The sequence below is a fragment of the Dasypus novemcinctus genome, chromosome 6 (genome assembly GCF_030445035.2).
Source record: "Dasypus novemcinctus isolate mDasNov1 chromosome 6, mDasNov1.1.hap2, whole genome shotgun sequence".
Classification (NCBI taxonomy): domain Eukaryota; kingdom Metazoa; phylum Chordata; class Mammalia; order Cingulata; family Dasypodidae; genus Dasypus; species Dasypus novemcinctus.
In genome coordinates, this window is record NC_080678.1 from 88,058,277 (window position 1) to 88,071,862 (window position 13,586).

At 53.8% G+C, this 13,586-nt stretch overlaps 1 protein-coding gene across 2 annotated transcripts in view; it reads left to right on the forward strand.

The window, feature by feature from the left end:
- WDFY4 (WDFY family member 4) overlaps window positions 1-13,586 on the forward strand; it is a 270,517-nt gene that overhangs the window by 89,536 nt on the left and 167,395 nt on the right. For both annotated transcript variants that reach the window (XM_058299130.2, XM_058299131.2), the window contains exons 14-17: window positions 9,435-9,649; window positions 11,138-11,232; window positions 12,007-12,238; window positions 13,287-13,363. In XM_058299130.2, coding sequence (XP_058155113.1) covers window positions 9,435-9,649; window positions 11,138-11,232; window positions 12,007-12,238; window positions 13,287-13,363 — 619 coding nt within the window. The remainder of the gene's footprint in view (window positions 1-9,434; window positions 9,650-11,137; window positions 11,233-12,006; window positions 12,239-13,286; window positions 13,364-13,586) is intronic.

Genomic DNA, 13,586 nt, shown 5'->3' on the forward strand with positions numbered 1-13,586 from the left:
TATTAGCTTCCAGAAACTTTACAAACATTTTATCCTGTGGTCTCCGTATTAACCCTGAAAGGTGGACGGCAGGATCCCCACTGAGCCGGTGAGGACGGGAAACGTGTAGCCATGGAGCTGCAGAGCTAGCATCACCACAAGCTGCGCCGCCTGTCTCTCCCTGGCCACCGCACCAACGTGCCTTTCCTGGAAGGGAGCGGCAGGTGCCGGAGCCTATTGGAAAGTAGCCGCACATCAGACCTGGGCTTCAGAGAGTCCGTTGTCTGTTGACAATCTGTCCTCCAGGGTCATTGTTGGGGTGTGGTCCAGAGCCCTAAAAGGCTGCTGTGGAGATCGCTATTGCCATGGAAACCTCCTGCAATGGGACGGAAAGATCAGTTCTGATCTGTGCACCTGTATCAGTTCACTTGTTTCTAACTTTGGGAAAGTATGCCATTTTTTGGAATTACTCTGAATTTCAAACATATGGGTTTCAATTAGCTAAAATATTGACAGCCTTAATAACGCTAAATAGCAATGCCTAAGGGCAGACTATTTCAAAAGAGAGCCATATCCTCCACGGAAATTGGTAAAATAGGATTCTTGCATTGTTAAAATACAACACACTAGAAATTCCAAATATGTTGGATATCTAAATTTTCTGTGTGTTTCCCCACTGAACTCCAGCCCCTCCCCCAATAGTTCTCTTATTCTTGATGAAAATATCTCAGACACTGGTCAAAATCTAGGTGGCTGCTCAGGGTAGCCTCTTTAATAGACCTAAGGGACATGATCCCGCATAGAGATGAGGAAGATCAATGTGAATTGCAATGCTATCCTATCCATGGAGGCAAAGTTGCATAGGATGAGCTCGGGCCTAAGAATCAGATGATCTCACTTCTCGTCCCATTTCTATCATCATAATTTACATGACCTCCTTGTGGCCCAATTACAACTACTCATATTTGTTCTAGAACACAATGGTTGCCAGCTCAGCACCTCCTACAGTTGAAGTAAATGTGTAAATCCGGACAATAGGGAGTGGTGGGGCCTGTGGTCAAATAGAGAGTCCTTGCCCTGCTTAAGGGTACTCACATTTAAGTAGGGGGAAATCACACAAATTAAAGCCAAACTGTGCCTGCCAAATAAGGACCTTCTATAGACCATCAGTTTATGGCACTTGTGAGACACAATCATCAAAGATCCCTTCCTTATAATTACGCAGTGTTAAAACCTGGAGTGAGACCTGGGGTGGGGGTGGAGGTGCCGTTTTTGCCTCATTAACTGTGTGACCTTGGGGAATTGAATGCAACCTCTTCTAGTCTCAGTGTAGCGGCCTCATCTGCAAAACGGGCATGATGATCTCTTCCTGTTGAGAAGATTAGAGGAGATTATAAATACTCAGTACAGCAGCTGGCCCAGGTGCTCTGTTACACTTTTCGGTCTTCTAAATTTGATATGTGTGTATTCAGGGGTTTGAATCATGGTATATAAAATTTTGGAAATTGTGGATATAAGAGAATGCATTGATGACTTTGTTATTATGGCTAACTTATTAACAGAGAATTGATCTTGAACTCTATGTTAGTATCTAAGTGTAGGTCAAAGACTGCGTCCTCCAGTGCCTGATCTGGAATTCACCAGTGACTCCAAGGAAGGTCAGATGGGAGGTGGCAAAAAGCTGGGTGGTGACAGAATTGGGCTGCAAAGAGTCTCCACCAGCTTGATCAACAAAATCAGACCCCATCAATTCAGAAGAGAAAATTCACAGGTCACTGCTCGTGCCACGTGCATGGGACAGAGGCGAGAACAGCAAGTGTGAACGCATCTCGGGGGATTCTAGGGCAAGGTCAGTAAGAGTCAGTGTGGGCTGAGGACGGTGCGCGGGTGCAGGCCACTGCAGGCGCTGCTCACAGGACGCTAGCTGCGGCCCAAGGGAGGTGGTACTCAGCCTGGATGTGCCCCAAGGTGAGAAGTAGGATGTTGAGTAGCCTGAAAAACCTCAATCACGGAGCTGTCGGGTGTGTAGTTTAGAGAAAAGAGATGCTGGGAAAATGAGAGCTGGGCACAGCTTCCTGGTTGAGTGGTGGTAGAACAATAGAAGGCAGACAAGGTTCATTTGTTAAATAATGAAAGATTTGGCCTCGATATAAGTACAATCTCACTGAAAATGGATGGGCATCCTCTGTAGGGGGTGAGTTCCTCTTACACTAATTTGGTTGCTAATCAGTGGTGGGGAGAGTCCAGGCATGTGGACCAGAGTTGGGCTTGACGGCCCCAAAGATTCTGAGGCTGTGACTCAGGAACGTGGCCTGAGCTTACATGTGCCAGTGAACCCCCCCCCCCCAGCCTCTCGAGATGGCAGAAACGGCCATGTCCACTTTCATGTGGTTCACGGCAGATACCTGTGTGCCAGTTACTAAATTCATGAGATCCCTGTGTGGGACACAGGTGTGAACACTTAGATTTTCCTGTAATTTTTGAGGGGTTGGCCTCAGACAGAATGGGGGCGAGTCTCCAGTGTCCAATCCAGAGCTTCAATGGCTTCGATTGATTCGGGCTCAGCTTGGAGCTATCTGGCTCCCACCACACCCCTTAACTGTCGGGTCCACTGCCGAAGCTCATGCAACCTACGGGCTCCAAGGCAGCCCAAGAAGCCCTAGAACCAATCGGTGCCCTGCAAACTTCAGCCCCCAGAGGTCCCCGAGGCAGTGGTCGCCAATGGTTTGAATTCCTGTCCCTCTACTTACCGTGCAACCACAGCCAGCCTTTTCACCCCTCTGGTCCTCAGTTTCTGCCTCTGTAAAGGGGCAGCAATGTGTAGCATTTAGCTCATGGGGTCGATCTGAGCCTTAAATGAGCTCCTGCATGAATATTGCTTGCCAGGAGTGAGCACAGGGGGATGTCAGCTGCCTTCATGACGGGGAGGCCTGAGGACGATGTGTTTGTGCTCCTGCCCTGGCACTTGGTTGGACAGTACTCAGAGGCTGTGCAAACTGGCCCCCTGGTTGGAGAGATGCTATTGATAATAGTTGGGAAAAGAAGACTGCAGCCAAGAGGGCTTAGTATCCTGAAAATGCTTGCAGCTTATTAAAACAAGAAGGAAGTGCTTTCAAGTAGCTAAAATATTGACAGCCTTAGTAACACTGAATAGCACTACCTAAGGGCAGGCTATTTGAAAAGAGAGCTGTAGCGTCCACTTTGGAAGTTGGTAATTAGGATTCTTGCATTGTTAAATTATAACACAGTAGAAATTCCAAATATGTTGGATTTCTAAGAAACTGCTTTCTTTGACTTCCACAGGAGCATACCAGTGGGGAAGGTATGATCATTGTTCCCATTTCAAAATTAAGGAAGCTGAGGCTCAGAGAAGGTATGCAGCCAGACCCAGGTTACCCATTAGTTAGCATCAGGTCAGCAAGGGAATCTCCTTTTGGGTAGATATTTGGATGCCCTAAGCCTAAATGACGAAGGAAGGTGAAGGTCCATTAGGAAGCTTGAACACAGCCTCTTGGTGCTCGTGCTTCAATTTGCTTGTGAACGGATCCCTCATCTCTGAGAAACAGCCCTTCAAAATCGGTGTCCTGTTGAAGGAAACTCCATCCAAGCGATCGGGAGTGGGAATGTGTCACCAGCAGAGCTGGGGCTGCAGTTCCCCTTGACCAAAGCAGTAAGTAGAGTGACTCAGGGTGAGTTAGTCCTCCTGGGCTCCCTGAGGAAGCCGTGGGCAGAGGTGGGCAGAGGCCCAGCCAGCAGGGGTGCTGGGTCTCACGGAGGCCCTGTGGGGCCGCCCGGCTCACCTCATCCAGCTGGCATGGAGCGGGGATGGATCCGAGAGGGTGGAAAATTTCGAAGGATGTTGCAGCCTCCACACTGTGAAGACGCCCTTCTTGGTGGAGGTTTGCAAAGTGCTGCCCCATCTCAGGGCTGACTGCACGCCTCGCTGCAGGAGGGTGCTTGGGTGCTGGGGGCCCAGGGCAGCTGGACGCTCAGGCTCTGCTCAGCACCCATTTACAGGACCCCCAAGAATTTGGGACACGGTTGTGAGGAATGCAGGCTGGCAGGCCGTCCACAGAGGGAAACACACTGGGGCGATGGAGCCCTAACTCCAAGCCGAGGTTCAGAGGCAGAGACCAGGGCCTCTGATTTGGGTCAGGCTGGGCTGGGCCTGGGGCTTGGAATGCGTAGTGCTGTGATCTGGGGCATCTGGTAAAGGTGGCTGCAGAGACTCAGGGGCCTCGCCGTCCAGGTCAGTGCTGGGTGGCTCGGTCGCCCTCTGGGTCCGGGATCTGAGCTCAGTGTTCCTTGCTTAGTCTCAGCCTGGCCCATATGTGGGGGCAGAGCAGATCTGGCAGGCACGGCTGCACAGCCCCCTGCCTGGAAGCCCATGCTTACTTTTGGCTCCTGGCCATTGCACCCATCTGGTGCCCTCCCTTCCAGAAAGACCATCTCCCAGCCTGCTAGCTCTCTTTTCATTGTCCTGGAAAGTTTATCTGCACATCACTTTTTTTGACCACCCTCTCTGCCTCTGGGTCAGGGGAACCTCCTGTCTGGAATGGCCTGTGCTTGCCTGGGTCCCAGCTCGTACGAGGCAGCTGTTGTGCTCAAGGTCCAGAGGTGGGCACTAGGAAGTCAAAGGCCAGGGGCTTTACCACGGGAAGCAGCCCACAGTCGGACCAAAGTGAAGGGTGGATTGTGTGTGTGTGGGAGAGAGAGAGAAGGGGGAGGCTGGGAGAGAGATTGGATAGAGGGTGAAAGAGAGGAGTTAAGAGATAGAGAGGGAGAGAGAAATTGAGAGAGGGGAGAGAGAAAGATTGTGAGAGAGGCTGAAAAGAGAGCGGGAGCTAGAGACAGAGAGAGACAGAAGAGAGGGAGTTGGAGGGAGAAGGGGAGATTGAGAACGAGACTGACTAGAGGGAGAAGGAGAGAGAGAGAGATGGAAGAGCGGGAGAGAGAGCACGAGCGAGCGAGTTCACCAGGCATGGTGTGCTCTCTGCAGTGATTGGAGGGTGTACTCTGCCAGTGAGGGAAGTCAGAAAAGGATTCTGGAGCACGGGGACCTGCCAAATGGCTCTTGAATAATACGTAGGAGCTGAGCGAAAGGATGGGATTGGAAAGGACATTCTGAAATTGGGATGTCAGTTGTAAAGGGCTTGGCATATTCAGAAAAGGGAGAAAGTCAGCACGGCTGGAATACAAGGTGAGCCAAAGGGGAAGGCGGGAAATAATGCTGGAGAGGTAAAACCTACCTTACAAATGTCAGATCCTTAGCTTCTGTTAGCAGGAAGCCCTGACACCTTACGTCTGTAATTCGCAAAGGAAGTAGATTTGAAGCAGGCGGTGCATGTGAATCTTGTTCTTAGTTTCTAATATGCACAAGCCTGTCAGAGGTTCTCCAGTTTGGATGGATGCTGTGTGCTGGGGGGATGTTCCAATGGGAAGCTGGACTCTCTCTCACCCAAACCAGCGTGGCAAACTCCGATGCCTCCAGGGGCAGGTACGAGGCAGGTACCATGGACAGTGGCTCTGGCAGGTGAGTTGGATACCTCTGCAGAGAGAACTCATTTTGGCAAACACCAGTAAAGATGGTAGCTGGTGGAATAAAGACATCTGTGGCCCCTATTTTCAGGGTTGCCATTGAGTTACTGTCTTTGATCTCAAATTAAAGAGCTGAGGTCACTTACATTCTATCACCTCTCTTCCAAAATTATCCAATAAGGGGCATTTTTACCAAATTGGGGCAAATGGCTAACCCAAATCTGAGGAACTCACAGATACCCCCAGTTCTTAGAGAATGCCTGGCCAAGGGATGGTTGTGATGACCATGTCAGGACCCCCTGCTGGAGACCACGAAGCCCAAAGCCCACTTCTGCTGGGGGGCCCAGACCCTCACTGCACTAAAAGAGAACGCCGGGGAGAGAGACAAACAAGCATCCACGCACACAGCTGGCAAGGGCAGTCTGGAGGACTCAGATGAGAAGTGGGGAAAGCAGAAAGTGCCTTACAGCTGCCCCACGGATTGCCCAGGGATGCTTTGCCTTGCGGGTCCCGTCTGCCAGCCAGCCTGGTGACCCCATGAGCTTACCACCAAGTCCTAATTGAACCATCTCTTTTCCTGCGTTGGAAGTAATATGTGTTAGGAAAATCAATCCAGACTGGTTTCCTGCTACTGCTCATATTTTCACTAAAACCCCATTTTACTGGAACCAATGTTGAAAAAAAGCAACACATTTTATTCAAAACAAGGCAATCTTGGTATCGACAGAGCTGCTGTGATAATGAGGACGATCAATTTCTCCTCCTCCATTATGGGGCGCTGAGCAGATTTTGGAGTAAACTGTGGCATCATTAGACCAGATCAGCATTTCCCATTTTTGAAAACTTTTTCTTTCTTTTGTTCTTTTTAAATTTTGATTTTAAGTGTTGCTGCTGCAGTGGAAGGGGTGTTGAACCCAAACCAAAATCCCAAAAGCAGTAGGTGAAGTGTTGGTGATGAAACCTGGAGATTGTAGAATTTTCTTTTCGATTCTTCTTAATAATACACTGCAGCGCTCTTTTTGCATCTTGCTTCGTACAAACTGTCTCCCCAAGTCTCATTCCAAATTAGAAGAGTGCAGTTATCAAATAAAGGAATCAAAGTTCTGAGAGAGGAACATTTTGAGGCAAGATGATGGACATTCTTTGTTTTGAAAAGAGTGGAGAAGAAAGAAGGCAGAAACCCAGGCTGGGGTGGAATGCAGGAAAAGATGCTTCAAAAACTTCCTAAGAAGGATCTGGGGCAGGGGGCAAGGAGGTCGGCTTGATGTCCAACCTACCTAATGCCCAAACTGTTCAGAGGTCAAGTGATAGAATTGCTTAGTGCACATTCAGTTCCTCATTCCTGCCTTCAGTTTCTGGTCTCTTTTGGGGTACAGAAGTGTATTGACCATCTCAGCCTGGCTGTGCAGGAAAGGCCAAATCTCCTTCAGCATGGCGAGACCTCTCCTTGACATCCGTGACGTCACGTAGTTGGGCGTCACCTTGACAACCTTGACAAAACGGTGACGCTTCAGAATGGCAATATCTTGCCTGATAGGAAAGACCCCCCATGCAAAAATTGTAAGGTAGTCTCCTCCCTCACCCCAAGTTTTAAATTGGAAATGTTCCTGAAGGTATTTGAAAGATGCGGATTTGGATGCCACACAGCGGCTTGAGGCAGGCGCTGCATGTGTCCTGCCTCTGGAACACAGGCAGGAGGGAACCCAGGTGTGAGCTGTGTTACCGACTCATCTTTTTCGAAAATCTGGAAGTGACAATAAACAGTGGGAATATTTTTCCTTGTACATTTTGGCCCTTGAAACATAGATCCTGTAACTCTGTGTTAGCGTCCTGTTGGCGCATCTATCTCAACCGATTCATGTCCCTTTGTCATGCACTAGCTCTGGGCGTTCCCACCGATGACGGCACCTGAGCGTGATGTCTCAGGACCTGGCACTGCACCGCTAACAAATGTCTCTGGACTCAGTTTCCTCATCCATGGAATGGGAGTAATAGTATTACCTCTCTCCTAGGATTCATCACGAGTTTGGTTGACCAATATATTTCAAAATGCTCAGGCTAGGTACTCTTCTCGGCAGAGGCTGTGTTGGCGCCAGGCTCCCTTCTAACTAAAAGAGCTCTGGGAAGTGTGTGAAGGGTGGGGGGCCCTTCCTCTCCCAGAACCTCTGTCAATTCTCTGTTAGAGCATGAATAACATTGTGAGTTTTTGTAAAGGAAATTCCCCCCTCCAAAAACATTCATCAATCTATTGGGGGGGGGGGAGGGGTGACAGGGAATTCCAGGGATTTATCTCTTTACAAAGGAAGGAAGATAGTGAAAAGTGGAATATTGTGTTTGATTCACATAGTTACTGAGCCACCTCCGTGCACTTTGTTCTATGTGCCTTAAAGATATAAAGATAATGAAGTCGTGTGAAATCGAGTAAGGAGTTAAGATAAGAGCACAATCCTCTCTGTAGCAGGAGGTGCTTGGGACCAAGAAACGGACAGAAGGAGGGATGAGAGAGTGGACTAGAAGGAGAGATGGCCCCTGGGGTGTCGGCCCTGCGCCTGGCGGGCAGCTGCTCTGTGAGCTTGGAGTTTCTCTTGTTATGTGAAGGCAGCCTGATCACCCGGCAGAGGGAGTATATGGTTTACCTTGTGCTCCCAAATTAAATCTGCCTTTTCAGCCAAGTGTGCAAACTCAGCTGCCTGTGGGGAGAAAGCAGGAGCTGTGAGCCAGTGAAGCCAAGGCCTGGGGCAGCGGGCACCAGTCCCAAGGGCACAGCCAGTGCCCCCGCGCGTCTCGATGCAGAGACTGCAAAACCCGTGCGACCAGTTTCCCACATTCTGAGAGGAGCCTTGTATGTGGATTTTTGTGTGCTATCTTCAGGGTTTTTGCGGGTTATCTTCCTTATCTCCCCCCCACTCCCCATTGTCTGCTCTGCGTCCACTTGCTGTGTGTTCTTCTGTGTCTGTTGTATTCTCATTAGGTGGCTCCGGGAACCCATCCTGGGACCTTCTGGAGTGGGAGAGAGGTGATCATTTTCAGCTCCCTAGTTTGCTGCATCTCCTATTGCCTCTTCTCTGCATCTGTTTTTTTTTTTTTAAGATTGATTGATTTATTTATTTTTCTCCCCTCCTGTCGACCCCGGTTGTCTGTTCTCTGTGTCCATTTGCTGCGTCGTCATTGTCCACTTCTGTTGTCAGCAGCATGGGAATCTGTGTTTCTTTTTGTTGCATCATCTTGTCTGTGTCTGTTTTTTGTTGCATCGTCTTGCTGCAAGTCAGCTCTCTGTGTGGCGGCACCACTCCTGCATGGGGCTGCACTCCTGCGTGGGGCTGTGCTCCTGCGTGGGGCTGTGCTCCTGCGTGGGGCTGCGCTCCTGCGTGGGGCTGTGCTCCTGGGCGTGCTGCACTCCTGCACGGGGCTGCACTCCTTGCACAGCAGCACTCCACGTGGGACAGCTTGCCACACGGGCCAGGAGGCCCTGGGTATTGAACCTTGGACCTCCTATATGGTAGGCAGAAGCTCTATCCATTGAGCCATATCCGCTTCCCATCTTCAGGGTTTTAAATGCTAGCAGTTGATTCAGTAGCTGCTTGAACATGGTGTGGGTCAAATAAAATACATCTAAGGGGCCGACACAGCCTCAGGCTCCAGGTTTGCAGCCTCTGTCTGAAGCCGTCTACCTCTTCAGCAGCTGGGCCTGGCAGCTCCTGTCCCCTGGGGAGAAGGGCTCATAGGTGGAGTGGAGGTGAGGAAGGCATGACAGAAGTCCCGAGAAAGATGGGAGAAAGAGGATAAATGAGCGCCGGCCATGGTGGATGCCGTATCTTTGTCCTGCCGCCAACTCAAGGTGTGGCTGGGAGCCCATCAAGGCTTCCTGCAAAACAGCCTGTCTTTGAGGGCCCACTCTGGTGCTTGCTACCCCCCAGCTTTGCAGGGAGATCCAGTGCTCCGTGGCCAGTCACATCCAGTCCCTGGTGAAGTCGGAGAAGAACCGGCAGCTCATGTGCGAGGCGGGACTGCTGGGCACCCTCCTCGCCTCCTGCCACCACATCCTGGCCAGCAGCAGCAGCCCGTTGCACTTGGGTCTCATCCGGATTTTTGAAAAGCTCGCCTCCCAAGCCATCGAGCCTGACGTGTTAAGGTACCGTGGGCTGGGGGGGCGGAGTCCCTCGCAGCTGCTCTCGTAGCCAAAGGTGGGGCGTGCCAGGGCGATGGAAAGGGTTAAGGGGAGGTGCCCTGTGCCCCCTCCTGGGCCCCTGCAGGCCACGGCCCTGTGCCCCCTCCCGGCCCCCTGTGGGCCACGGCCCTGTGCCCCCTGCCAGGCCTCCTGCAGGCCACGACCCTGTGCCCCCTCCCGGGCCTCCTGAGGGCCACGGCCCTGTGCCCCCTCCTGGGCCTCCTGCGGGCCACAGCCCTGATGCCGCCTCCTGCGGGCCACGGCCCTGTGCCCCCTCCTGGCCCCCTGTGGGCCATGGCCCTGTGCCCCCTCCTGGGCCTCCTGCGGGCCACGGCCCTAATGCCGCCTCCTGTGGGCCACGGCCCTGTGCCCCCTCCTGGCCCCCTGTGGGCCACGGCCCTGTGCCCCCTCCCGGGCCTCCTGCGGGCCACGGCCCTGATGCTGCCTCCTGCGGGCCACGGCCCTGTGCCCCCTCCCGGACCCCTGTGGTCCACGGCCCTGTGCCCCCTCCCAGGCCTCCTGCGGGCCACAGCCCTGTGCCTCCTGCCGGGCCTCCTGTGGGCCACAGCCCTGTGCCCCCTCCCGGGCCTCCTGCAGGCCACGGCCCTGATGCCACCTCCTGTAGGCCACGGCCCTGTGCCAGCCTCTGCACTGCGTCCACGGAGCAGTGTGGTCAGGTGGAGGGCTGCCCAGCCTGAAGCAGCAAAGTGAACACAGTGCCCCCCAGGTCTGGGGGCAGGGACAGCACCAGGCAGAGGGTCAGGCAAAAGCTGCAGAACGGTGCTGTGGGAAAGCCTTGTGGGAAGGCGCAGAGCGACCAGAGGGCTGGAGCTGGGGGCTTGGCCCTGGAGAGGGCAGGGCTGGGCTTCCAGATGTGAAGCTGGGGCTGAGACCTGAGTGTGCAGAGTCAGTGAGCGGGGAGGAGAGGGGATGGATGCACGCAGATGCAGCAATGCAAGGGCCTGGGGCTCTGAGGGACACGCACTGGCTAGGTCCCTGCTTGTCCCTGGGGCAAGGCAGGGGGCATGGAAGACATTCCTTCCAGCCAGCAGCCAGGGGCCCGCGCCCGGGCCAGCCTCCTCCAGCCCTGGGAAGGCCAGCTGCAGACCGAGCTGCCATACTCCATTGAGCTGTTAGGAAATCCCATTAGAAACTTACAAGTTAAGTTCGATCAAGTTACAGTCCCACAGATTCCTTTCCAGCACACTTTGGGGCCCCTGGCTGGTCAGCGGTTCAATGGAAAGCCCCTAAACGCACCAACTCTGTGCTGTGGGTGCAGGGCCGGGGCGCCCTGTCTGGACAGCTGGTGGAAGGGCCTCAGGGGGGGAGACTAGAGGTGGGGGCGGGGACCAGGGGCTCAGGGGGTCTCGGAAAGTGGTCGGGGGGAAGCCACAGGAGCCTTTTGTCCGTGAATTGTCCTCATTGGATCCTCTTCTGTGTCTTGACATTCAGACAGTTTCTGAGCCTTGGAATTCCCCCACCTCCATCCACTGCAGCGAAAACTCTCAGTTCTTCGGGCGGGCACGGAGATAGTTCCGGATGCTCAGGTGAGGCGCGAGGAAAGGACAGGGGCCAGCTAGTGGGGATTTACAAGGATATGCTTGGCTCGTAGGGGAGAGCAGGTGGACAAGCAGACAGAGATAAAACCAGGTGTGAGTGCTGCCCATTGGGGCGAGTGCGTTACAGCACAGGGCTTTTTACCAGCGACAGGACCAGGTCTGGCAGGAGAAGAGGAGTCCCCGACTCCTTATCAGATAGGAATGGCCTCATTTGCTCGATGCCCTGGGGCCCCGATAACGGGAATCGTGATGGTGGCTCCTTCAGGAGACAACTGTGGGCTGGAGAACCTGGCACAGGTGGAGCATCCGCCTGGCACCTGGGAAGACAATGATCTAAGCAGCCAGTGTGGGGCAGAGAAAGTCACAGATGTGCTCAACGTAAGGTCAGGTAGGACATCAGGCAGGAAGGCCTGGTGTGAAACAAGGGTGGCAGCCAGGGGTGAGAGGTGAGAGCTTTCAGAAGTCATGCTGAGATGAGCCACCCAGGGCTGAGCCCCAGGGAGAAGCTATGCCGCAGGGCAGGTCAGCGACGGCCATGGAAAAGGACACGTGGGAAAAGGAGTGTCAGGCAATGAGGGGAGAAGAAGTCTCTGGAAGGGGCAGGTGGTATAATGGTTCCCTTTGATCAAAATCAGCCAAGGGGGCACAGGGAGGGGACTGGTAGGCTGAAGAGGCCCGGAGACTCGGGCAGAAATCCCGGGGCCCGTTAGAAACAGGGCGCGCGGGTTTCGGGCGCAGACCCCTGTCCTCACTCTCCTCCAGGGTCAGAGGCCGCAGCCCCGGGCGCCAACGAGGCAGACGCCACTCCAGACGCTGGCCCACGCCCTGGGGTCCAGCGGGCACCCCGGCCCCCAGGGGCGCCCCCGAGCCCCACGCCCGCCCTGCAGACAGCGCTGAGCCTTGTCTCCATGACCTCCCCACGTAACCTGCAGCCTCAGAAGGCGGCGCTGGCCCCGTCGTTCGTGGAATTCGACATGTCCATAGAAGGCTACGGGTAGGGCAGGCTTCCGTCTGGCCTGAGCGCACGTTCTTTATTCCACCATGCCCGGAATGAACTCAGATTAGTGACTGCACAGTGCCTTGGTCAGCCAGAGGGGTGCCGATGCAAAGCACCAGAAATCTGTTGGCTCTTGTAAAGGGTATTTAATTGGGGTAGATGCTCACAGCCTCAAGACCATAAAGCCTAGGTACTTTCCTCACCAAAGTCTGTTGCCACGGGTCAGAGCAGGACGGCTGCCGACGTCTGCCAGGGCTCAGGCTTCCTCTTCCTCCTAAGGCTCCATGGCCCCAGCTTCTTCAGATCCCAGCAGTAGGCTGACATCAGGCTCGTCTTTCTTCCTGGGCCTTTTTCCTTTCTGGGCTCAGCTGCCCTGCTCTCTTCTCCAAGTCAGCTGCAGACTCTCAGGCCTGTCCCTCTTCCCCTGCCTCTGCCGTGTCTAAGGGAGCCCTCTCTCTTTTCTCATGTACCTGCTTCTCTGCATTCTCCTCTGTGTCTACTTCCATGGGACAGCCTGTTTTCTCAGCCCACCAAGGGGTCAGGGACTCAACCCTGCATGCCCTGATGACGTGGTCAAAGCAAACCCTCATCCTGCTTTCATAAAGTAAAAGGGAAACCTCTGAATTTAATACAGTCAAAGGGGCATCACACCCAGAGAACAGACCAGTTTACAAACATCATCAAATATCTCCTTCTGAAATTCATAAAAGTATTTTATGAAATCAAACTGCCACCCAGAGTTGTAGTCCCATCAGCTGTCACCGCCCAGCTGAATATTCCCAGGCCCCAGGTGCCTCGTGGGCCACTGGCTTCCTGGGAGCAGTGTCCCCTCCGCGTGTCCCTAGAGTCCCTCCTTGCCCCTGGGGTAGCCACATTCTGGGATGCCTCCAAGGGGCTGCTTCCTACCAACCCAGCTGCTTTATGCCCTTGGTCCCCATGGTCTAAGAGGGGGACATGAGGCCCCTGTTGAAGAAAGGGGTGGGGGCCACGGAGGCCCGGGTGCAGTGGCCGCACAGGGACCTGAAGGAGCTTTCCTGTTTTCCAGCTGCCTGTTTCTTCCCACCCTGGCAACGGTGATGGGAACTGGCACCGAGTACTCGGTCTCCGGAGGGATCGGAACAGGTGGGTGTTTCCCGGAGGGCCTGGCTTTCGGTGCTCTCCCAGCTGCCCCAAGTGTCAGCCCTGGGGTAGCCTGGCATCTCAAGAAAGTGCACGTCTTCTCTTTGGCTCTGACCTCTCCTTGGCCCAGGTGGGGAATGGCTGGACCCTTGGTTTGCTTTGCATGAGACTTGCTCTGCCGACAGCTCGCTGGCCAAGGACAGTGCAAATGCTGGGAGCCGCCTGA